Source organism: Abrus precatorius, unplaced genomic scaffold, assembly GCF_003935025.1.
Source record: "Abrus precatorius isolate BTA unplaced genomic scaffold, Abrus_2018 Scaffold8, whole genome shotgun sequence".
Classification (NCBI taxonomy): Eukaryota; Viridiplantae; Streptophyta; class Magnoliopsida; order Fabales; family Fabaceae; genus Abrus; species Abrus precatorius.
In genome coordinates, this window is record NW_020874428.1 from 32,278,291 (window position 1) to 32,303,493 (window position 25,203).

General features: G+C 34.1%; 4 protein-coding genes across 11 annotated transcripts; 2 read left to right on the forward strand and 2 right to left on the reverse strand.

The window, feature by feature from the left end:
• Positions 1-768: 768 nt before the first annotated feature.
• LOC113846417 (diacylglycerol O-acyltransferase 1A-like) lies at positions 769-9,309 on the forward strand. Of its 4 annotated transcripts, none has more exons than XM_027474659.1 (17): positions 769-954; positions 1,299-1,647; positions 1,935-2,021; positions 2,115-2,188; positions 2,299-2,374; positions 2,609-2,676; positions 3,486-3,609; positions 4,140-4,238; positions 5,444-5,545; positions 5,671-5,807; positions 6,425-6,506; positions 6,630-6,650; positions 6,970-7,032; positions 7,573-7,620; positions 8,280-8,342; positions 8,648-8,701; positions 8,804-9,309. In XM_027474659.1, exons 2-17 carry the CDS (start codon positions 1,327-1,329, stop codon positions 8,912-8,914), a joined length of 1,530 nt encoding a protein of 509 aa, XP_027330460.1. In that variant the 5' UTR covers positions 769-954; positions 1,299-1,326; the 3' UTR covers positions 8,915-9,309. The 4 variants fall into 4 exon arrangements, with proteins under 4 accessions (XP_027330460.1, XP_027330463.1, XP_027330464.1 ...); XM_027474662.1 differs by having other exon boundaries at positions 774-954; positions 1,061-1,647; positions 1,941-2,021; positions 8,804-9,288; XM_027474663.1 differs by having other exon boundaries at positions 796-1,001; positions 1,941-2,021; positions 8,804-9,288.
• Positions 9,310-10,041: 732 nt separating this feature from the next.
• LOC113846418 lies at positions 10,042-10,855 on the forward strand. Its single transcript, XM_027474664.1, has one exon. The coding sequence runs from the start codon at positions 10,219-10,221 to the stop codon at positions 10,579-10,581; it is 363 nt and encodes a 120-aa protein (XP_027330465.1). The 5' UTR covers positions 10,042-10,218; the 3' UTR covers positions 10,582-10,855.
• A 1,504-nt stretch (positions 10,856-12,359) lies between these two features.
• LOC113848245 (casein kinase 1-like protein 12) lies at positions 12,360-18,284 on the reverse strand. Of its 5 annotated transcripts, XM_027477678.1 has the most exons (15): positions 17,887-18,277; positions 17,760-17,800; positions 16,778-16,847; positions 16,490-16,638; positions 16,296-16,391; positions 16,140-16,210; positions 14,845-14,906; positions 14,677-14,740; positions 14,517-14,601; positions 14,304-14,430; positions 14,090-14,172; positions 13,940-14,006; positions 13,436-13,542; positions 13,141-13,229; positions 12,433-13,080 (listed from the first exon to the last, which is right to left on the reverse strand). In XM_027477678.1, the coding sequence occupies exons 1-15, from the start codon at positions 17,960-17,962 to the stop codon at positions 12,933-12,935; spliced, it is 1,335 nt and encodes a 444-aa protein (XP_027333479.1). In that variant the 5' UTR covers positions 17,963-18,277; the 3' UTR covers positions 12,433-12,932. The 5 variants fall into 5 exon arrangements, with proteins under 5 accessions (XP_027333477.1, XP_027333478.1, XP_027333479.1 ...); XM_027477676.1 differs by having other exon boundaries at positions 12,360-13,229; positions 13,463-13,542; positions 13,943-14,006; positions 17,887-18,284; XM_027477675.1 differs by having other exon boundaries at positions 12,434-13,229; positions 13,406-13,539.
• A 2,135-nt stretch (positions 18,285-20,419) lies between these two features.
• LOC113848244 (IQ domain-containing protein IQM1-like) lies at positions 20,420-23,883 on the reverse strand. The gene is made up of 10 exons (XM_027477673.1): positions 23,584-23,883; positions 23,446-23,499; positions 22,660-23,127; positions 22,430-22,544; positions 22,238-22,303; positions 22,036-22,124; positions 21,832-21,919; positions 21,507-21,737; positions 21,280-21,381; positions 20,420-21,176 (listed from the first exon to the last, which is right to left on the reverse strand). Exons 3-10 carry the CDS (start codon positions 23,088-23,090, stop codon positions 20,745-20,747), a joined length of 1,554 nt encoding a protein of 517 aa, XP_027333474.1. The 5' UTR covers positions 23,091-23,127; positions 23,446-23,499; positions 23,584-23,883; the 3' UTR covers positions 20,420-20,744.
• Positions 23,884-25,203: the final 1,320 nt, after the last annotated feature.

The window sequence follows — 25,203 nt, forward strand, 5'->3', positions numbered from 1 at the left end:
TTTTGTCAAAAGCTGAGTTTGAAGACATGTGCTTTGTTTGATTTGGGAGAACATAATGAGTAGAGAACAAATGGACAGAAAGAGTCTGTAAAAGAAGAGAGTTATAATTTTATACTATTTCGTTGATTAGAGTAAATGAAGGAAAAGAGAAGAATTGCGTTTCAGCTCATGAAAATTTATTCACACTCAAGTTGGGTTAGTTTGGTATTTTTTTTTCCCCATCAAATTCAACTTAAACCATAATTAGTATCTATTTTTATATATTAACTTTATCATAATTATGTTTTTAATAATATTTTTTATTAATATAAAAATAATCATCTAATAATATATTATAATCAATGAATAAAATATTTAACTATATTGTTAACATTAATATAAAATTTTTCATAAAATTAATTATATATCATATTTATAAACACAACATTATATATTAATACACAGTAATATTAAAATAATGTACATAAAAATGTAACGGTAAATTTGAGATTTAAAAAACAACTATAGTATTTCTTTTTTAAAATTATAAATGAAACACATACAAAAAAATATTCAATTTTAGCACGTATTAATATACATCCAAACTAAACTTTAATCACGTGATTTAACCAAATATTGGAACAAATAATTATAGAATTCCTTAATATAATGACAAATCCTATTTAACCCTGACGTTGAATAATTGTGAAGTCATATTACGTCAACGCGAGAAGAGTAATTAATTAGAAAAATGAGTAGATTAAGGAAGAACGAGGATGAACATTAGTCAAAGTAAGAGAAATGAAGAAGAAGGAGAGGGAATCTAGCGTAGAGGAATGAAACAAAATGGAACCGACCCGAATGAGAATTGGAAGACGAAGACGTGTCGACGAATTTACTTACTTAGTACCAGCGATTAAGAAATGAAGTTACGATCGCTTACGTTACGTGTCAACTTGAAGAACACGATGTGATGTGGGTTTCTCTTCCTCTGTCTCCATTCACCACCGTTCCCTTTTGCAGTTTCGTTAATTACCCTAATTTTCTTTTGCAAACGTATAAAATATTGTTAATGTACTAGGAATGGGCCAGGCCTAGGGTTCCACCACCGCTTTTCTTCATTTATACGAATCAGATTCCATTATCTCACTCTCTCATTGTCTTCGTGCATGAACACAACACCACCGCAACACTTACCATCTTCCTCTTTCTCCCTACTTTCAATAAATTACTAAATCAATTTTCATTGTTATTCGTTCTTTCCTTTTTATATTGTTATTAAAGAATAGTAATAAAACTGTTTTGTGGAGATACGGCAGAGTAAGAGTCGTTCGCTTTTCTACTCCGATGGCGATTTCTGGTGAGCCTCAAAGTGTCACCAATGGTCTCAACCACTCTTCCGTGCGCCGAAGGACCAGCGCCTCCGCCGCCGATGGCCTCTTCCACTCCTCTGCGACGGTCGAAGGCGAGAGTTCCGGCGAGGAGTTGGTCAAGGATTCCGGCTCCGACGACTCCATCAGCAGCGAGCAACTCCCCGTTGGCAATCGAGAAGCAGAGCAAAGACAAGTGCCTGATGTTTCGGCTCTCAAATTCGTGTACCGCGCTTCCGTTCCTGCTCATCGCAGAGTGAAGGAAAGTCCGCTTAGCTCCGACAACATTTTCCGTCAGGTTTTCGCCGTTAATTTGTGGAACTAATTAGAACTTAACTGAACCGAACCGCTTCGTTTCATTCCCGTTCTGTCTAATAAAAAGTTGAATACATGAACCGTGAATGCAAGCGAATTATAGTCTTAAACTCGTTGAAACTGGAACGTTAATAAGTATGCGCTAGTTAGTAGAACTTGGTTTTTTATTTTATGTTATGAATTGAATGCGATGGGGGGTGGGAGTGTGGTTATAAATAGGTGTGCAGTGCTGACTATGTAATTGTATTTGTGTACTAATTATTCAATCAGCTGCAGAGTCACGCGGGCCTCTTCAATCTCTGTATAGTAGTGCTTGTTGCCGTTAATAGCCGACTTATCATCGAGAATTTAATGAAGGTTTGCCTCTTCCATGTTTAATTGTGCATTCACCTGCAACAATTATGCCCTTAATTTTGACGATTCTGAATATGTGTTCTGTTTGACCTGCAGTACGGTTTGTTGATCAAGTATGGATTTTGGTTTAGTCCAAAATCGTTGCTAGACTGGCCCCTCTTCATGTGTTGGTAAAAAGCGTGATGAAGTCCCTTGAGGATAAACTAGTTGTTTTGTAATTCTTTTGAGAATTGTTTCTTAAGATGCTATTTAACAGTAAGTGGTTGTGCTTTGCTTGCAGTCTTACTCTTGCTGTATTTCCTTTTGCTGCCTTTATAGTGGAAAAGTTGGCACAACAAAAATATTTTTCTGAACCTGTAAGTGATCCGGCTGAATGAGTTTTCTATTAGATTGCTCAAGGAAAAAGTGATCTGTAACAACATTAAAGCCTTGTTCAAGGAAAAAGTGTTCTGTAACAACATTATAGCCTTGTTCACTGCATAACCTAAAATAGTTTTGGAATATGGTCAATTGTGGTGTGCCATTTGCTCAACCATATAATCTTCAATATTTACATACATGATAATATTATATTGACTTTAATATCGCAGGTTGTTGTTCTACTTCATATAATCATTACTTCTGCTGCACTTTGCTATCCTATTTTAGTAATTCTCAGGTCAGTTTAATGCTTTTGTGTATATTCTTCAAATTTTATACCAGATACCTTTTTGTTTTGACTTTTGTGGTTGCTTGTGTGTCTATTTTAGAAGAATTTGCTAATAGAATATTACTTTAAATTGATAATGGTGTTATAATCAAGGTTGTCAAACACTGAGTTTGCTGTGAACTCATAACATCTATAAACTCCTAAGAGTCTATATCATGCAAAAATAATATTTAAAAAGCTACCATAACAAACTTAGAGCATACTTAAATAGCCAAATCATACAACGACAACATTATTTGTTGCCCTTATTCCAAATGTGGTGTTTTGCAACTTGTGTAGAGGGAAGAAAAGCGGTGCCTTAATTCCAAAGAGTGTCATGTTGGTGAGAAAAATGTGATTTTCCTTTTCTTTTGTTAAACTTGTTGAATCGGGTAGCGAGTTCATTAATGTTTACCTAAAAATAAGTTTACATGCAATTTGACACTATTTCCTTGCTTGGGATTGTAAACTCATGAGCTTACATGTTAAAACGTGAGTTTAACAACCATGTTATAATTATAAAAATTTGTCATTATCCTGCATTGAAATTTTAAAAAATATATATCAATATATATTATTATTATTATTATTTGAGAAGAGATTTAGAGCCCAAGGGTGAACTTTGAACCTGATTGAGTTGTCTTGCAAATTATTCACAGATAGCTTTAGTAATAATGATGGCTACTGAGGGATAAAATAATTTTACAGTTGTATATGCTTAGTCATTTCATAGATATATGCCAAAAAGATGATTGCTAACTTGTACCATTTCTTTGCAGGTGTGATTCTGCTTTTCTGTCAGGTGTCACGTTAATGCTATTTGCTTGCATTGTATGGTTAAAATTGGTGTCTTATGCACATACAAACTATGATATGAGAGCACTTGCCAAATCAATTGAAAAGGTAATATTTTAAGTACCATTTGTAAGTCAGTATTTAAGCAACTCATGCAATCATTGACCTCTTTGCCAATTGATTTTGAGTAGCTTTATCAAGATCAGACACAAATTGTGCAATAGCTTCTAATTCCCTAATTTCAATTTTAATTTCCCAGCTACTTGTTTCATGGCTTTAATTTTAACTGTTGATCCAACTCTTGAAACAGAAATACCTATAACCATTGCATAATGTCATTTGCGCTTATTTGTATCATTCATACTTTAAGGATGACAATATGTTGTACAATGTATGTGATGATTAGTTTTTAAACAGGAGCATCCTGCTTGACTAAGCTGTAGCCTATGGATCATGTTCTCTTAAAACTTCCATGTGCTAAAGTACAGTTTTATTTCATCTTCATTCAAATTACTTCCACCCTGTTTTCCCCTGCATTACTTCCATGTGTCTGGGTGATTATCTCTTCATATGTGTAAATATGTGATAGATAAACAATTTGTTATCCCCGTTATTCAAACATGTTTCCTGCATTATAGGGAGAAGCATTGCCCAATACTGTGAATGTGGACTATCCTTACAATGTGAGCTTCAAGAGCTTGGTGTACTTCATGGTTGCTCCTACATTATGTTACCAGGTAGCAGTACTTTCAAGTGGTTTAGTTAATTTTTTGAAGCAATTTCTTTTTATTTTCCGTTATTGCCTCATTTAGATTCACCTATTTTGTTTGACATTTTCATTCGTTTTTCTCCCATCACAATGCTTATAGGCACAATCATGTGGACTAACTTGCCCATATATCTTTGATGTGGATTATGTCTGAGATTTTTAGTTAGTCTATAATCAGGGATGCTGTTAGCAACCCAGAAACAGAATATGATAAAAGAATGCTAATTGTATTGAATTGTGAATAACAACAAAGAAAAGGAGATAGTTCTTTTCCACTGATTTCATCCCTTTCACAACAGAGCAAATGCTTAGTTTACAAATGCGAAGAAATCTGAATGATTCCCACCCACTGCCCCAATATCCTCCTATATATTGCTCAACTTTTACCAATCTCAACAAACCTGAATGATTCCTTCTCCCCCCCACTATCAAACTAATTACTCTAACCATCCCACTCCTGACACTTGCACACATATTACTTTAATTATCTTTCGGCATATGTCTCCATTTATTATCCTATCTTTCCTTTCCATCTTCAAACATTGGCCACTTGACCTCACACACCTATGTTGAAATACTCTATTTTATTTTCTTGGTACACCCTTTCAAACCTAACATTTTGTAGCATCAAATATTGTCTAACGAAATCTATAGCAGAAATCCCTAAATTCTTTCCCTAACTCCTCCTGTACTTCCCATTTTTACAAAATTCCCATCATATTTTCCTGTTGCATCCTATAATCTGCTAGTTTGTAGCCACAATCTGTTAGTCTCTTCCTCAATCTTGCTTTTTGAGAGAGGGGGGAGGGGGAAGGAAGCTGACCCAGTTGTGTTCTATCCTGGTGCTTGCTTCTCATTATTATGCCTAGAAGCTAAGAATCTTTTTAGGGACTGGTATTTCATTACTTGCTGGCATGAAAATTTATATGTAACATACATCTCTGGCACTTAGTGAGAATTCTGGATTACTGATGATGACATCTATTAATTTTAGTGTTTATCCTAAGTTTCAGAATTTTGCTTGATAGTCTAAGCAGGTTTCTACAGTTCATTTGTTTGCTTATTTTCCTGCATAAAGTATCTCTACAAGAATTGAATTTGTTTGTTTTTTTTCCAGAGTATAATTTCTCACTTTTTTATGTGCATGTTTTGTGTTATGAACTACTGTTTCAGACAAACTATCCTCGAACACCATACATTCGAAAGGGTTGGGTGGTCCGTCAACTTGTCAAGCTGATAATATTTACAGGAGTTATGGGATTTATAATAGAGCAAGTAAGCAGTACCCGTTAATCAATTGTGTTCATTTCTACCTTTATTTTCTTTTTGTGCATTTTTTTTAGTTTATTTCACCAATCATACAAGTATTCTAAAATTGTTTTGACTTTGTAATTTTGCAGTACATTAATCCTATTGTACAAAATTCACAGCATCCTTTGAAGGGATATCTTCTTTATGCCATTGAGAGAGTTCTGAAGCTTTCTGTTCCAAACTTATATGTGTGGCTCTGCATGTTCTATTGCTTTTTCCACCTTTGGTATTCCACCTCTTGTTTGGTTCAACATGTATGTGTGTGTGTGTATTTTATAAGATATTAGTGTGAAATTATTCTCAATTGCTATAAATTGAATAATTGTAGCTCTAGTTTCTTGTGTTAGTTAAAGCCTCAAATTTTGTATCCTGGCAATTTTCTGATGGTGATGCCATTATAAGTCTGTTTGTAATTGATTAATCTTCAAACCATCCATGAAGTGATATCCACCTTCCTAAACACCCTCTACTGTAACTGCATCATTGATGCAAAGATCTAGCTGATTTAGAGGTGTGCATGTAGTGGCTATTGGTTAAGTTACAGCCTTATTTTTTATGTAGAGACTATTGATGCACAAAAGAATTTAAGAGCTTTATTTTATTGATGAATTTGTGTAATTTTCCTGTGGCCAATGAACATATTTTATTCATCATCAATGCCCTTTTTCCTTTTCTTCTCTTTAATAAAATTATTCTTTAAAAAATACTAGATCTATTTGTGCATGCATGAGTGCTGATCTGCGTGTCTTATTTGTGAATATTAGAAAAAAGTTCAGCTTTGATTTTTTAAGATTTGGTTAATATCTGAGGCAGCTTATCCTTGGGGTGTCTGTTGCAATGTAGGTTAAATATACTGGCAGAGCTTCTTCGATTTGGCGACCGTGAATTCTACAAGGATTGGTGGAATGCTAAAACTGTTGAAGATGTAAGTTCTTGATCCTGATATTAGTTGTTTACTTGGAGTCCTTTCAATCATTCATAGAGAGGATTTGTGACTTGTTGCCTTTGTGTCTCTATATATTTGTGCTGCTGCTACTGCTGCCATCAGTATTGGAGGATGTGGAATATGGTATGTCTCTTTTTCAAACTTAATTTTGATGAATGTTAGCAGGTCTTTTGTGGGGATGAAATTCATGTGAACATTTATATATACATGATATAATTATCCCACTAGTGTATAATGATGATTGAGTGACAACTCAGAGACTATCTTGACAAAAGGAAGAATGAGAAGTTATAGTTTTTTGCCATCTATTATGCTTAGCTTTCCATCTGATGCTGAATAATGGTTTCTAAAACCACCCATCAGAGCATATCATTGATTATTTATCTCCATGTGTAGTTCAAAATCATTTGTATACAACTGAGTGGATTTTTTTAAATTGCAGCCTGTTCACAAATGGATGATCCGCCACCTGTATTTTCCATGTTTAAGGATTGGTATACCGAAGGTAATCCATCCACCTCCTTTTTTGATGAATGGATTTGAGCTGATTAATTCTAAACACCTTTTAGGATGTTGTCTGCCTTTGCTTATCGTCTCAGGTTGCCAGTAAAATGATCTTTTAACTGAAATGAACATCTTATGTTTATCCTATTAAAAAAATAGGTTTGTAAAACTTATCAATATACATATACATGCGTGTGCAAGAGAGAGAGAGAGAGAAGGAATCACATATTGCAAGAAGTCTTGAATACCTATTCCATTTGATAATTTTTTCTAAATATTGAATTTCATCAACCCAACCATGAACCATGTAATATTTATCTTGATAACCATATATATTAAATTTTAGATAAATTGAACATTTATAGATTTGTAATTATACTGACGGGATTTGTTTATATTTTAAAAAGTATATTGTATGATAAAATTTGTGATTTTCGTCAGTGGCTCACATTTTTATTAGTTCTTTCATCAAACATTATTGGTCTCTTATTTTTTTAGAGTTCTAGATATATTTATAATTTTGATTTTATTTGCTGTACAGGGTGTTGCTCTTTTAATCGTCTTCCTGGTTTCTGCGTTGTTCCATGAGGTTTGTTGTTTATCTCTCTCTATATCTCATTTCCTCTTATGGTATCATGTCATAATGATTGTTCTGCTTGAGCGCTTGTCGTTGTCAGCATGCTACACTGAATGCAGTCAGGAAGAAACTTGCCTTAATTTATTCTTGGAGTATTCTTTCTCCCCATTTCCCTTCAGCAGATTGGGACTCTGGGAGAGGATTGAAAAATAGATACAAAGTGGAGACTGATTTGGTAGAAATGAGTATAAGACATTACATGTTTTTGAACTATCTACAACCTCAAGGGGGCTTGAAAACCTTAGCCTTAAGCTGCTAGCTACCATAATATCAACTACCTAGGAACCTGTAGTGTGGCATGTGTAGATGCTAGAATTTGCATATCTGAAAATGGATTGACATGGCAATTCTAATGGACTGTTACATTTTCTAGTTTCTACATTTGTTATTAAAATATTGATTTTAGCACCAAAATTTCCCTTGATTTACTTAAAAGGATGCTTTCTTTAGCCATGAGTAATTTTTTTGCACACGTAATTATGTATTCAATGAAACCTGTCATTTGTTCCTCTTAAAAAAATGTACATCTGCAATTATGAATAATTTGATAATTTTATTGCCAAAGACAGATTCACAAATTTTCTCATGATTTATATTTCAACTGAGTGCAGCTGTGCATTGCTGTTCCTTGCCACATATTCAAATTTTGGGCTTTTTGTGGAATTATGTTTCAGGTAAAATCAAATTACCATATTATGCTTCGGTTTCCCCCTCTGCTATTACTAAACTAGCACATATTATAGTAAAATTAACACAAATTTCCAAGCAACCAAACTTCTCCCCTTGTCCCTACGAAGAAGGTGAAGGCTAGCCAATAATGAAAGAAAAAGGGAAGTTTTTTTTTTCCTTTTTTTTTATGGCCCAACGAAAGAAATATTCTCTAATGAATTGGTGACATGTTACTTTGGAGTAGTTGATGATTATGATATCATCTATATTTTTGGTTCAGTTGACATGATAATGAATGCCTTCTTTCTAGGTTCCTTTGGTCTTGATCACCAATTATCTGCAAAATAAATTCAGAAACTCAATGGTACGTCTGCTATCTAAACATGTCGTTAATAATGTATCTTATAACTCCATCATATTGAATTTGATACATTGGTTCTTTAATTTGTAATTTTCTTCATTCCAGGTCGGAAATATGATTTTTTGGTTCATATTCAGTATTCTTGGTCAACCTATGTGCGTGCTGCTATACTACCATGACTTGATGAATAGGAAAAGCAAACTTGACCAGAGCTAGCATTAGATTTTAATTTTTCAGAGGATATAATTGATGTGATTATGCTGGTCAATATTGTTTTCTACGGGGACTTTCATCTACCATGAGTCATGACAGTGGCTGCTCTGAAGGATTTCCACCTGATTTGACAGTTCGCGAGTCTCATGTACTTAACAACTCTCCTCTGGCAATTGTATCAATATATGCAATTTTGAGATCAAAGCACTGGCACTCCAAGGAACTCTGTAACTGATTTCTGTTTAATGTTATTTATTAGAGGGATAGATGTAAATATTTTGTGCTCAATATATATTATAGAATTCCTAATCTTCAAGTGACGATGTCTTTTAATATGGCATTTTTTGGTGCTGCACTAGCATGTTAAACTTAATAAATGAGGGGTGCTTGGAATGTTGAAAAGGAATACCTTGGTTGTAGCAGATAACTACACTAACTTGCAAGAGTTCTTTGTCTAATTTCCATCAAAAATTAGTTTTATGGTTTTATGCAGATCTAATTTTACCAATTGAAAATGTGTCACTTCCCAAAGGTCACTGGTATCATTTTTAATTAAAAATATGCACCCTATAAATTAGTGAATTATTTGTCGTTAATATTTATTATGGTTAATTGATTAACAACATTTAACAAAGGTTAACTATAAAAATATTAATAATAAACTCCTGAATAAGTACAACACAGGCAAAAACTTAAAACAGAGAGAGACAAAGTGAAGTTTTACTGCCCGGTTAGTGATTATTTGATCAGCTATAAGGTGTTAGAGAGGTCGAGCCATAAACTGAGAAGTAATGATACCTTATTAAATCTTAAATAATAACACGATATTCATACAATAAAACTTCATGGTAACATACAATATATTTTTTCTTTTCACCTTTTATCATATTATCATCATCTATTTTTCTCTCATTTATATAAATTTATTTTTTCTGAAACGAAAGGGGCTATCCAATCAACTAGCAGAAGCAAGAGCACATGATCCAAATCGGAGGACCCAAGGGTCCAATTTAACGACGGCGTGCATGTCACGTGCACATGTTGCGTGGCCCAGTTTGATTGGTATCTTCCTCCACGCTCAATAAAACCCATTATTTTATTCGTAAAAATAATTACCACCGACGCAAAAGCATTGTAGTCAGCGCCCCTCCAAAACAGACACAGTCACATTGTCGATTAAGAAAATGAGATATTCATCGGTGAAAAACATGGTAAGCTGTTAGCTACACGAGAAAAAGAAAACACACCTTTTGTAAAAAGCTTCAGTCTTGAGAAGAGGGTGGGTGGGGGTGTTCCCACTTGCAAAAATGGAAGACTTCAGATCCAAATCGTACGGTGATGGAAGGATGCAGATTGAAACCTACACTGGAGGTGGAGGTGGAGGTGGTGGTGTCCATGGCATGCAAGATCTCCGTTGCTACAGTGCGTCCTATGCTTCCTCTGTCCACCCAACACAAACCCATATAGGAAATGATGCAAAGTTCAAGAAAGGAAAGTCCACAAATGGTTCCACCTCAAAAAGCTGGAGCTTTAGTGATCCTGAGTTGCAAAGGAAAAAGAGGGTTGCTAGTTACAAGGTTTATGCTGTTGAAGGTAAGCTAAAAGGGTCTCTGAGGAAGAGTTTTAGGTGGCTCAAGGACAAGTGCAATAGAGTTGTCTACGGCTGGTAATTAACTATTTTTTAGCTTCTTCTTGGAGGCGGCTACTGTTCTTGAATCTCTTATTAAAATCAGCATCATTCAGCTGAGTGTCTTATATATATATATATATAAGAATAATTATTTGCCTTTGTTTATTTGCCGGTTAGTGTTTATTTCCGTTGCTGGAAGTACCCATAAAGAATGTAATATGGAAGAGAAATCGTGATTCATGTGCTCATTTTGGTTTCTGTAAAGTGTAATCACCTTTGCTTGCTTCCTCGTCCAAATATATTGTTGCAACTTACTTTTCTAACCCTGGTGATTCACTTCCTTCTAGTTCTATACTGACTTTTGTATTAGTAATTTGGACAGGAACTAGTGCATGCATGTTCAATACTCATTACTTTAATCGATTCCACTCTTCCCCCAGTTATCTTTGCATTATCTAGATTCTGTAATCCAAAAATTGATAAACTTTTGAAGTGGAAGGCGGGGAAGCCTCTTTGATGTAATTTTCCTTTAGAATTGCTCGAGTTTCGCTGTCCGCAAAGGACATCCTTTTTTCCTTTTCTGCATGATAAGAATGATACGGGTTAGGAAGAAACGTTTGGATGCTGCATGCTGCTCTATGAGCTAACATTTTGTTAAGACGTCTCCAAGATGTCTTAAGTATAGGGAAAGAAATTCGAGTCACTGTTGGTTGAAATGATGCATTGAGGGAGCAATTGTATTTGGAGTAACATGTTGCTGACAACCCTTTAGATCACTACAGCCTAGAGGCAAATTTTGGCAGATGATTATGATTTGGCATTGAAGTGATTTTTATGCCTAATGGAGTCTTATGTTGCAGTTTTTCAGGAACAAGGAATTTTCCATACTCAAATGATTCTTCCAAGTTTGATAATTTAAGCAAAAGTATTTCGTGTGTATATTTATTTTCTTGAGAAATTACCCATATCTGGGTGACATGATTTGCCAAGTTTGCTAGCTGCGTTGGGTTTTAAGAATTGCATGTTCTAGATTGCATTACATACATGGCAAATACTATTATAACGCCTTGCGTTGTTAGGTTATTGTCTTTCTGATAATTATTTCAACGTGTATATGAATTCTTGACAATCCTTTGCGATTATTATCCAAAACTATACTGTTTTGAGTGACGAGTCGCAGGAGTTTCAAGTACTATGTATTTTGCGCCATGAGATAAACAGTTAGTTTAGAATGGTTCTGTGCTTTTAGAAAAATTGCCGACCCCCATTTCTACATGACCAATTCAAGTGATTTTATGACAACCCTTTTTAGTTGTGGTTGAGAATATCGACTCCAAAGTCAAAAGGAAGCGGTTGAAGTTTATGACACAGCAATTAACATGTTTGAAAAATGAAAATGCCAGTTAGTTTACAAAAATCATATTTTAATTACAGGTCAATGGATGGATACAAGTTATGGGTTAAGCATACGCATAGCGAAATTCAATTGGCTAGCGCCAATACAGCAAGGACCATGAATTCTTAAACGCTTGCGTCTACGTTACCAAATAACAGACAAATTGCAAGTAAATCAACATTATATACATATAATTTTCTTCACCAAATCTAAAGAATCGCTAGATGACCAAGTAATGCAGATAAACGTTGTCCCACTGCAAATGAGTAACATCTTACTAACTAACTACGTTTGATCAGATTTTAATTCGGGTATTAAATTCAGACGGACAAAAATGCATAAACAAAGAAAATTAATAGGCTAAGCACGTCTTGTTCCATCAACGAGCAAATATAAGTACAAAAACTACCACAAATGAATGGGACTACGATCAACCCAATTTAATGAAAACATTTTCAAAGATCGAAATAAAATGCAAACAAGTTTATTGTGACGTATAACAAGGAAAAACTAGAGATACTGTTGATTTCAGCTTTGATAGGGAACTCACAAGGTTGAACATTCCAAATTCCTAATACCAAAATAATTTCCAGACACTTACACCGTGGAAACTAAGGGAAGCTTATCCAACAAGAGTACAATGACTAATTACATTTTTGCTGGTATTTGATAGTTTTGACATTTACGGTCCACGTGAAACTGTAAACGTCTGGTAAACCAATATAATAACTCACAGGAAAAGATCTTATAAAACATAGGAGTTCCAGCCAGAGGCGAAGAGTGCCAATTAAACCTGAGCTTTACAGCAAGCACAATCCCTGGTTTAAACTCAAATTATTTCAGCTTCTCAGCTTCATCGGTTTGAGCAGATGAGTTAAGAATACAAACCCAGAATTTCATGTTCAGATCCAAATTTCCTCACAGCTCAACTCAGTAACATAAGCAACTTTGAGTGCCTATCAACTCACAAATTCACTAGGTGAGAAGGTGAGAAATTAATAATGAGCCCTCTCATCATTCTCTAACTGCAAGCCCTCCATGCCCCTAAGTGCAGTGTCATAATTTTTTACATGAGAAGCATTTCTTGCAGATGAAACTACTCTCTTGGGATCAGAAGATCCAATTGGTGAACTTCTTTGTCCACTCAAACCTCTGTGTGCTGCTCCAGGGCTAGCCTCAGCAGCACGAGTACGAACATCTGACTCAGCACCAACAAATGCATCACGGCTACTAGAAACAGCAACCCGCCTTGATGATCCACTTGACTGACCCAAAACATTGGCACTTGATAACTGCATGATCACAGATGAGGCATTTATTGAGTTTGAATGCAAAGCTAATTTTGATTTCACATACCATCGCATCACATCACATCACATTCAGAATCAGAATCAGTTAACAGATCCATAACAATGATCTGATTTTGTATAAAGAACCACGCAACCATGCCTTCTAAAGAACTCAGAACAACATCCTTAATAACAGAGTTGTTGGTGACTAAATTTTTCTGCTTTGAGAAACTTACAGTATTTAAAATGGGCCCTGACATTCTGCGCCTTGAGGAATCCACTGAAACCAAAGCAGGAGGTCGTCCTTCTTCCCCTCCTGAGATAGGAAACAGAAAAACACCAGGCAGATCAATAACTAACAAGATACCATTTAAACTTAGGTAAAAAATTCCAAGAGATGTGCTTTTGCAAAACCTATATCAATTGGTAGTTTGAAAAACAAACTGAAGGTAAATAACAAAGCAATAATGGGATATACAAGGTAGCTAAAATTCATTCAATTTCTCTAGAAAGAATGAAAATAATATTATTTAAATTAAGAAAATATCAGAAAGAAAAGATTGATCACATCAGAGTATGCTAGAAAATTGAGGTTACATGAATATAAAGAAAATCATACACTTTAGAAAAAGCTTTACTGAACAACAATGTGATAAAGGTACATACATATAAAATATAAAGGCCTATCACACTACAAGAGAACTTGAATAAACTACCTGTAGGTCTATCAGCACTAGTAACAGCTGGTGGCATTCCAGAACTGGTTCCAGCACTAGGGCCCTAAATAAAAGCAAGCCTCTGAGTCCCATCCTTCAGCAGTGATAAGCTGATCTCAAAAGGGGAAATAAAAAGAAAAAACTTACAATAGCCCGTGCTGGGGGAGTGGCTAGCTGTGATTGCTGATACTTCAAAATGGTCCAGTCAAACACATAATCAAACTGGAATCCTGTTCAAAATGCCAATTTAATAGGAAAAGCAATTTCAAAGCACGGTCCTAATATCAGAAGGTAGTAAATAAAAGATTAACATAAGAAGTGAGGCAAAAGGGGTCCCTTCTAAATGAGAATAATTTCAAACCTTCGCGAATGAACAGGTCACGAAATATCCTTTTGAGGTAAGCATAATCTGGCTTATCATCAAACCTTAATGAGCGGCAGTAATGGAAGTAAGATGCAAATTCTGATGGATAACCTCGACACAAGGCCTGGAATAAGCAATATATTCTCAGTGTAATGTATGAAAAAGAGCACATGGTATATGGATAGAAAAAGGATTCATAATTTCACTTACTTCAATTGAGGTAGAAACCTTTTTCTCACTGATTTTCTCATATTTCTGTTTCTTTGTTCCTGCTTTAAGTCCCTGCCAAGGAAGACTACGAAGACAAAGAAAATCAGAAAAAGTATACAGTAGTTGCAGACACCAAAGTAGGGTAGGTAGAAATAATCACCTTCCTCTTAGGAAGTACATTAAAACATAACCAAGTGACTCTAGATCATCTCTCCGGCTTTGCTCTAAGCATCAATCAACAGAGAAGTAGGAACATGCATCTATTAGATAACAAAAAATAACCATTCATTATACAAATGTCAGTAAAGAATCATGAAATAACACATACCAATGCCAAGGTGAGTATTCATGCTAGCATATCTTGCAGTTCCAGTCAAATTCTTATTTTCCCTGCAGTATTAATGATTGAATAGATTACACATATTGCAAGATAAATTGATAGCCGAGCAGCAGCAATCTACCATTTTAAAACATTTGTTGAAATATGAGATATTATTAATAGAAATCATAACTTGGGCCTAGAAACTAGAATAAAACTATAAAAGAAAGTGTAAAGACAGGATTTTCATTCAAGGTCAGGACCATAATTTCAGAATGCATGGAATTTCTCTTTACACAAATGTATTAGGATAATCTATGACAAGACCTCAACAAAGTATTCTTTTGCACAACAAGTGTCTCCTTACACATGACTTCTGAGTCTCAAATGCCCAAATGACATAAATCTTGTATATGTAAGAGCTTTTGTCATAATCTATGATATATTGATATCATAATCTACTTAAAAGCAAATTCAGAATTGTGTCTTCAGGTGGCTTAACGAGAATATTGTTAAAACTTTCAGAGCTTTTGTCATACAAGAGTGAATGCACAGAAATACAGCAGCAACATTTAGATCATTGGTATATCTATTGTGCTATGAATACCACCAGAAGATATGCTGATAGACCAATGCCTTAACTAAAATACTCTAGAAGACTAAAACTCAAGAAGATGTAGAACACGCTTGTGATGTGGGGCAAATATAACAAAAAAGGTGCAACCAAATGATGGGTTTTAGTTATGGTAATGTTGGGAGTGGACATTTAAAGGAAATTGTAGAATATTTCATGCAGAGGGTGCAAACAGATCTAGAAGAAGGTGAAGCCAGAAGGAGAAAGAGGGAGGCAATTATTGAAACTTGGCTGGGGTATTGGTGTTGTGGTGGAGTCCTATTCTCTGCATAATTCCACAGGTATTTTCTTTCTTTTTCTGAGATTATATTTTTATAATCTTGTAAGGAGTCAACTTCTTAAATTTGGGTTTTGACCAAGCTCATGCCGCCATGTAATTTATGTAGCCAACCTCACCTAGCAGAATAAGACTTAGTTGTTGTTGTTGTAAGGACTTAACCTCCATTGTTTTAAGAAAATTTCCGGCACCAACACTTTGGTATCAAACCTATAATTTCTTTGATATTATATTCTCATTAAACTCATACTAACATAACCTGCCTAATCTTAATTTTTCCTTTGGAAGCTTGTTCAGTGCATGATAATTCAACAAGTTACAATTACTATGGGATAAATGTAATTCAAATTAGGTAAGTAGCACATATATTGCAAAACAACTAAACCTTCGTACCTGTATGGAATGTGTTGATGGGTTGAACTATCTCTGTATTTCTTAGCCAATCCAAAATCAATAGCATAAACCTACATTGCACATCATTGCACTAAATACCTCCATACAGGAACATACAATATATCCAAAAGTCAGCATTTTAACAAGATTGGCCACCTGGTTTGCACGCCTTCCTAACCCCATCAGAAAATTATCTGGTTTGATATCCCGATGTAAAAATGACTTAGAATGAATGAACTCAACACGGTTGATCTGGGATAAAACATTAAAAGAAATTTTAAAATTTAAAAACAGAAAAAAAAGGGAAAATGTTTGCATGCAGAAAGTTTACAAAGTTTACCAAGGCCTACCATTTGATCAGCAAGCATGAGAACAGTCTTTAGTGATAGCTTTCTACTACAGAAGTTAAATAGATCTTCAAGACTCGGCCCAAGCAGGTCCATCACTAAAACATTGTAATCTCCCTCCACTCCAAACCATCTGACATTTGGAATTCCAGCTGCCATAACCAGACTTGAGTTACAACTAAACATAAATTATAAATGAGATAGATTTACAGGGGGAAGGCACTCCTGCCCTCCTTGCAGGAAGTGCAAACAAAAGAAAGATAAAGCAATTCATATAAGAACGGTCATTACTTCCTCCCTGGAGAATTCTGTACAACTTGGACTCGTACAGTAATTGAGGATGCTTTGTCTTGACATTTTCCTAATTTAAAAGCACAGCAAGGAACAGAAAGGAAGAACAAGTAAATCATCTCTAATGCAATAATTTAGTGGCTACTCAAGAAAATGCAAATTCCAAAACTAGAAGCTCAAGTTGAAACACTGATTTAACAACTTATCAAAAGAAAATTCCCACGACATAATTTTAAGCCATATTAGTATGCCACTGTTTCCAATCCAATCCCCAACCCAAAACCTTCAAAATAGTGCAGCAAACTTGAAGAGGCAGGGAAAAGCAAATATGTAGCTGAAGAAAATGTTAGTACTTTTAAAGTACATATATCCATCAATCTAGCAGCTCTAGCTCATCTAACATTGTACTCGATCCACAGAGCATAGTAATTATTGGATACAACCTATTCTTAGCATAATTATTTCACCTATCCATGTGATACAATTTCACAAAGTTTTGTGCTGGCTAAACAATTGCCTATCACAACCTCACTCTAATATTATATATACAATTTTGTTTCCAGCCTAGGGTCTCTTCAAAGCTCTAAGTAAAATGCTTTCTAAACGGCCAAATGTCTTTCACATGCATCCTCTAAGAGCACTATGTCACCCTCCAAGAAATAAGGAATCAGGAATAAGCTCGATGAAGATGCTAGACATCTAGAATGCAAGTATACAACGAGGTCATTAAGAATGCCGGATAAAACTACAACTCAGAACCAAATTTCACAACCACATGCGCAGGAAACCATCTTTCCAAGACAGCAATTTCATAATTCAGATTGATTCATAGCAGAAATTAGCAGGCATATGCAAAACTCACAATTTGTCGTCTATTCCAGACTTCAGAGAAACGAACGAAGGCAACGCATGTTTTAAAAAATTAATAAAAAATTACTGAAAATGGAACAAATCCAAAACCCAATTGATTAAGAAGACTTACAAGCTTAATTGCGACCTCTTCATTAGTTTGAATATTAGTACCTGCACAAACCAGAAAAAGAAATCATCAAAACAGAGAGAAATTACGAAAAAGTGGACAAAAATCACCGAAGGAAAAAGAAAGAAACCTAAATAGATCTCCCCAAAGGAGCCGCTGCCGATCTTCCGACCCAGGCGAAACTTATTCCCAACACGAGGTTCCATTCAAGACGATGAAGTCTAAGCTAACCGAAGCCCTAATTCAAAAAAGGGAAACCACTAAATGCCATACATAACCGTAATTGATGAATCGAAACGAGACATAACGGAGTAATATGGAAAATGGAAGAGGGAAGAGATCTAGGGTGAGAGGAAATTGTGTTTGTGTTAATGGTGTGTTGAGAGGGTGATAATTGTAGGGTTAGGTTAAAAGAAAGAGAATTTGGAAGAAAAGAAAAGAAAGCGTAAGGAGTGATATGGAATGGATATGATACGGTGTGGTGCGGTGTTTGTGTTTCTGTTTCTCTCTCTTACATTATGGGAATGCAATGGAAGCAGCAACCGTCGGTTATTTTTTGGCTCCGAAAGCATGTCCACGCGTGTTCTTTACGCGTGGCACAACTTCCTTCGATGTAGGTGGGGACACACACCCTCTTCCCCACTGGGACCCTCCGTCACGTGACTTATCCATCATCCACTACCATCATTCACCGTAATTCACACGTGACCCAATCGCGCGTAACTCAATCATTTTCCCCTTATCGTATTATATCACTTTAAGATTAATAAGAAAAACAGAGAGAAAATTCTAATAAAATGATACACAATACACCGTGTCTTCTTTGAAGTGATTTTAACTTTAATTTCTCATAAAAATATAGATGGATATAATGGTTTTTCAATTTTGATGTTTGATTGTACTCTTAGAAATTAATTATTGGATAAATATCGTAAAATAATATTTTTAATAAATAAATAAAATCCTTAATAATACGAGTTGTTTTAGTGCAAAATACTTGTATAAAATTAACATCGTCTTATTTATTTACTAAAACCATATGTCTTAGTGTGATGATGGACTTTATTTTTCAAAAATTATCTTGAGTAAATATTAATATAAATACACTGTTTTTTAAGTTATCTTTTAACTAGTTTTGATATAGAATTAGCATGTGTTATTGTAATTTCAAGTTAAGATATTGAGAATTTTAAAAATTTAAATTGTATTAAAAAATTCTGGTAAAATAATATTATGTTCAAAAAATGTTCGTCTAAATATATATTTTAAAAAAATTGGTTTTATATAATTTAAATAAAACAACTGGCAACACAACTAAAGAAGAATTCGTAATCTTTTTTTTTTAATAGAAGAAAAATGCTGTCATTACAGCATTTCATGCGAGTAATTCTCATGCGAGCACATATCCAGACTGACAATTCACGTAAACAATTAATAATAAATTTACAGATCATTTTAAACAAAAAATAAATAACGTTAACAAATATTCAAATTGTTTCTCTTTTCTTTTTCTTTTTTTTTTCAAACCACGCATATATATATATATATATATATATATATATACTATTTACATTCCTTTTGTTTTATTTTATTATTATTATTTATTTTCACTGTTTGCTAATTACGATTATAAAAAATCAGTACTTCTCTCGTTTTTTCTTCATAATTTTCCATCTCTGAGAACCTGATAAATATTTCATTTGCATTTTTCATAATTCTTAGTTTTTTAACATTACTGTCATGGTTTCATTATTTATGACTCTAACAAGTCATTTATTTTTACCTCTCTCCTGCAATTATTTCTTATTACATGAGTATAGTCGCGTAAGAAAATGCATTCAACTAATAATCAATTTATTGAGTTTTGTAAATTATAAAAAAAAAAAGACAAATTATATATATATATATATATATATATATATATATAGAGAGAGAGAGAGAGAGAGAGAGAGAGAGAGATAGAGAGAGAGATTCCACGTTGAATACTTTTTCCACATCATTTTTAATTTAAAATGAACTTTAAATTTATCGTTAGTTGTACCTAAGAATAAAGTGTTTAACACGTGCTCATACAAGAATTACTTCTCATATATTACCCACGATTAGCATTTCTTCGGGTAACACGCTTAGCCTTTTTAAAATTTTTATTTTTAAATACATCAAACTATGTTGAACAACTCAATGAATCAATCAAAATTGACCCATTCACAATTAAACATTGGATTACGAGGTATTTGATCTGACTAATTAGAATAACTCGTGTCATGTAACTTAAAATCTAAATATTAATCGTATAACATTAACAGTATAATTAAAGTATCAAACAACAACCGTCCAAATAACTATGAACACTAATACGCGGTAACCCTGACCATAGTGGAGTACACAGACTCGCGCTAATGGATTAGCACATTTAATCCACGTATAGATTAATTTGTTTTCATAATAAAATACATTATTATATTTAGAACTATAATTTATATCCGATATCACCGATTGTCGTAATGTCGGAACACACAAGATATTCTTTTCATCTGATCCTTTTTCATTCCACTGTGCTCTTTCCGTTTAAGTTTCAAAATTAGAAATTTCATACAAGGCTTAAAAGAAAGAAGCGTGACTTCAACAAAAGCAAAACCCAAAAAGAAAAACAAACAAGCTAAAAGGCAATAAATGAGTTTATACTGCTTTATATATAATGTGAACTAAGCGTACAGTAAAAAATCAATTGAATCTTTTTCTGCCTTCCCAAAAACGAAAGAGGCAGAAAAGTGGAAGGATCCAATGTGCTAAATCCAAATTCCTGAAAAATGAAGAAATAAATGAATTTTGAATTCAAACAAAGATACAAGAGTTTTGGTTAGTCCTATGAATTATAATCTCATGATGTACTAGTTGCCGCCGCAAGAAAGTGCCCTCTTCTTTCACCATAGCAGAGATGACCAATTTTTGGTCAACGAAAGGTCCTAACTAATGATTGTGCATCCTTTAACTCGCAGTTGGAATTGGGTTTCTTGGACTGGGCAATCCCATGTATGCAAGCCTAGGGGACATCCTAACTTTTGGGCTGGGCCTGGGAGAGGGGATTGGGCCATAGTTTGTTACTCTTGAAGAAGTGGACCTTGGAGACAAATTGACTTGCTCCAATGCCCTGGATTGCAAGTGTCCAGGATAGTCACGGACACACCCAATACGAGGTCCTGCCCCAGTGGACCACTTGCAAGACAACCTCTTAGACACGTTAAATAACGCCGCATCATTGTCATCGTTTTTATGCATTGTTGCCACGTTGCTATCATTGTCATTGATTGCAGTTGAGTTAGATGTTAGAATAGGACCCATGGTTTGTTGTGATTCATCAGTGGCAATAAATGAAGTAGTCCCAACAAGCGAAGGAGCATCATCATCTATAGCAAATCTCTGCGGGAAACAAGCAAAACAAACAACCATAAGGTGTCTATAATTTGTTTTATTAAGTGGGTGGCATGTGTAAATTGTAATATTCTCAGGACTAAACCTATACCTTTACATCGGTGAGGTCTACTTTGTGCTCCTCAAGAAAGCTTATGAATTCTTTGAAGTTCTCTTCTGTTGGGTGGTAGTGACCACTATATGGCCAAATAGCCTGCATTGTTTGTGTATGTGACAACATTTACTTAGCAAGTTTGCTTCTTAAAATAAAATTGAGCATAATAATAATAATAATTATTATTGAGCATGATGATGTGAAATGCTGTCTTAAATTGATACCTTAAGGGCACCTTGATGGGCCACTAATCTGCCAGCTGCTGTGGTTGCACCCCCAGCTAGAAAGCTTGAGTGCTGAAATGTACCCTTTTGCTTTCGCCCCACATACAAGGCCCTTGTGGTGCTAAGAACAAATATCCATTTGGATTTCTCATCAGTCTCTACAAAACTACCATTTTGTCTGTAAACAAGCTTTCCATTTTCAACTATTACTTCATATTCTTCCCTTTCTTTCTGCAATGGTAACAACAAAGATGAACAGTGTTACACAAGATAAGCTCAAGCATTTTCGTGAAACCAAACGTGGGATTGTTCAAAGATAACTTACCGGTCCAAGATATTCAATGCATTGGCGTTGTAGAGTGCTTCTTGGGCATTTCTCAAGATTTATTTCCTTACCGTCCCCAACATCCAACCTACATATCATTATAAAACGAAAAAGTTAGACCACAATTCAGAACCTTAGCTAGTTTTTACCATCTTCATTATAACTTTAGTCTAAATAAATAGATATCTTGGAACAAGAGTTTACCAATAGAAAAACGGTTGAGTGCTTTGGCTTTCGAACCAAATGTCATAGTATATGTGCAAATTGTGTCCATAGCGATGACGTGGGTCAATCTATACAGCAAAAAAAAAGGAATTGACACTGTTAACACTTGACACCAGAAACTAAAAAGTGCACTCCGTTTCCAAGAACAATAGCCAAGAATGGTTCGGATTCAAGGACTTACAGCTTCAAGCCAATGTTGTAGAGCTAGCTTTTGTGCCTTGTCATCTTTGGACAAACCTTTGCCAACCTGTATAAAAAACTCCTAGTAGTTAGCACTTGGCACCAACTCGTAGACCCCAAAGAAATTATTCCAAATAAAATAACATTAACCAGACAATGACTAAAGTTAAACAACTGAAATTATGAGAATTACCTTAGCTGCTCTTGTCCTTGCTCTTGCCCACCTTGACACAGCGGTTTCTGGTTTTTGGACATCAAAGAATGAAATAGAACTACGTTTGAGAGCAGCAAAGTCTAAAGCCTTCCACCTACATCGTTTAAAACTCGTCGCTTAAATAACATACTCAGCTTCCTCAAAAGGTTTTTAAGCAAATAATATGTATAACACTACTAAAATTATTTTTGCGTTTTATTGAGACTAACCATAGCTCCTCCACAACCACAGCACAATCTGCAAGATTTCTTCTCGTACGGTAACTCTTGTACACTTTTTGAAGTTTAGTTGCAGCAGCATCAAGCTCACAAGTAGGTCGAGGAAAAGCGAAAACCACTTTTTCAGGCAGAGAAAGCACAGGCACTGGTTTATGTTTGAATTCACTTTTGCTTGCAAGAGTATCCCAATCCATGTTCCCCTTATCTTGAACAAACGATTCAAGGATCATATCTTGGGGTCTGTTATCCCTCAACCGGTTGCTCATCTTGTTGGACCCATTTGGCAAAACATTAGCAGTTTCTGATTCCCTTTTCTTGAAGCTTGATGCCCTCAAAATCAAAGTCCAATCTTTGGAATCAAAGAGACAATGTCTAACAATTTCTTCCCAGGCAGATTGGAGTAATGAAAGTGATAATCCCATGGAGCAGCAGATAACCCCCACACTTCAATTTTTAAGTCTGCACATAAAGTTTCATAACCCCCAATTAAAAGCCTTAAAATTTGTTACAACTTCACATCAAGGAAATGAAGCACACAATGCATAATATAGCTATAATATTATAATAACATATATCCTAATACCTATTTTAAAATTAATGAACCAATGATCAAACAACTTCAAAGAAACATATATGAAAATCCAAAGCTATGATTTACCGTTCTTGTATGGTGTATCAAGATTCAAGATATGTCTCTACTATGTTATTGTTGTTGATGTAATTGAAATCTAACTAGAACAACAAACAAATAAAGATGGGTATGTCACACTGGCTTGCCTTTGCTTATATATGGACTCTGGGGAAGACAAAAACTCCACTGTAAGTGCGTATCTGTCAAATTCAAACGTGTCAAAAGCTTGAAAATGAGAGAAAAAAGAGCAGTCGTTGAATTCCACAACGAATCTACCAACATACCTTCGATTTGGAAAATAAAGGTTGGCGAATAAGTAAGTTTCAAAGTTTTCTTTTTTGTTTTTTTGGGTTTATCCACGAGTTTTTGAGAAATTCAAAGCATGGTAGGTTTGAATTCTCCTTTTCAGTTCTGTGTGAAAGTCGAAGTCCTTTATACACTCATAAAGGTTGTGTTTGCATTTCTTTTCTCCTCCTTCTGAGAGCATAAATAAGAACAACCACCACGTAAAGCTGGCGGTCAAAGAAAGTAAGCTTCCATGAAGAAGCACGAATTGCTTTTATGATAATAATATATCTATGCTCAATTTCATACGCCTAATTCTTACGCTTAATATTTTAGATGTGAAAACTAAAATCAAATCAACCTTAATTTTCTTATTTTCATCACCTCTTTTGTCCAAAAAATAACAAAGTTTTATAAGTTTAAAAATATATTGCCGAATTAGTTAATTCGTAATATATTTGTAAAATATCTTACAATTAGCTAACAACTAATTTTCACAATATTTTATAAAAATGAAAGAAAGTGATATAATCAATTCGTGTTTCATTTATTATGGTCAACGAGCTCTTGATATGGGTTGAAATCACAATCCGCGTCTCGTGAAACGTGTCCTTCAGCACAGACATTACTAATATATTGCCACAAGCAGAAGCAGAAGTGATATTTTGGCTGTTAATAAGAGAGTAGTTTTCATATCACTTTTATTTTCTATGCGCTTTTCCAGCTGCCGAATTCTGATCAGTGATTGCTTTACATACAAACTTGACTATCATTTACCTACATGCTTTAATGGGAATATGAATTATAACTTACCCACGACTTTGGACTTTGGTGCTTTTTTAAAGTATAAAATTTAAGTGTAATTTTAAGTAATTTTTTATTAATTCTATTAAATACTTGAAAATAGTAGTATTTTATTAAAAGATAACATATTCATTACACTATAAATACAAAAAGTATAACAATTATTTTATAAATAATTATCATTTTTATGTATTTAGTTCAAGTTAGTATAATTAATTTTTAATTAAAATTAAAAAAAATTTCAATGCTTTACAGTGATATTATCAACTTGTGTTTATATGGAGTTATAGTTTTAATTAAGAAACAATATTAAAAATATGAGCCAACAAAATATATAATACAATGACAACCCAACAAAGAAATGAAGTGAGCATGCATAAAATATTAACAGGATCTCCTTATTTAAAAAATAAATAAAATTATCGTTTTCCGGATATCGATGTGTATAGTAATACTTTATTTTGCTGCTTTGGAATACAATAAGTAAACTACCTTACTCTAATCTAGTATTTTTTTAAGTATATGTCAAAGAATATGATGAATTTTTTAATTTTAAATTATATATTATTTATAGTGATAATATATAATTAATTTAAAATAATAAGAAAATATTATCTCTTTAAAAATTATTCATCCTTAATAACTTTAAAAAAACAAATAAATTTATTTGCAAAATATATATAAGTTAAAATATGAGAAGGCAAGAAAGTTAACTTTATATATACAAAGTTGTAATATTTGTCAACTTTAATTTTTAAAATATTTAAAAAATATATATTAAAAATATAAATTATATAAGATAAAACATGAGAAAT

Coding starts and splice junctions, on each gene's coding strand:
- LOC113846417 (XM_027474659.1), top strand. CDS start 1,327: ATGGCGATTTCTGGTGAGCCTCAAAGTGTCACCAATGGTCTCAACCAC. Junction 2,677..3,485: donor CCTATTTTAGTAATTCTCAG/GTCAGTTTAATG, acceptor ATTTCTTTGCAG/GTGTGATTCTGCTTTTCTGT. Junction 8,702..8,803: donor ATAAATTCAGAAACTCAATG/GTACGTCTGCTA, acceptor TCTTCATTCCAG/GTCGGAAATATGATTTTTTG.
- LOC113846418 (XM_027474664.1), top strand. CDS start 10,219: ATGGAAGACTTCAGATCCAAATCGTACGGTGATGGAAGGATGCAGATT.
- LOC113848245 (XM_027477675.1), bottom strand. CDS start 17,962: ATGGAACCTCGTGTTGGGAATAAGTTTCGCCTGGGTCGGAAGATCGGC. Junction 16,392..16,489: donor TCATGCTTGCTGATCAAATG/GTAGGCCTTGGT, acceptor GTTTTATCCCAG/ATCAACCGTGTTGAGTTCAT. Junction 16,211..16,295: donor TAGGAAGGCGTGCAAACCAG/GTGGCCAATCTT, acceptor TGTGCAATGTAG/GTTTATGCTATTGATTTTGG.
- LOC113848244 (XM_027477673.1), bottom strand. CDS start 23,090: ATGGGATTATCACTTTCATTACTCCAATCTGCCTGGGAAGAAATTGTT. Junction 22,545..22,659: donor GTGGTTGTGGAGGAGCTATG/GTTAGTCTCAAT, acceptor TAAACGATGTAG/GTGGAAGGCTTTAGACTTTG. Junction 21,382..21,506: donor CCCATCAAGGTGCCCTTAAG/GTATCAATTTAA, acceptor CAAACAATGCAG/GCTATTTGGCCATATAGTGG.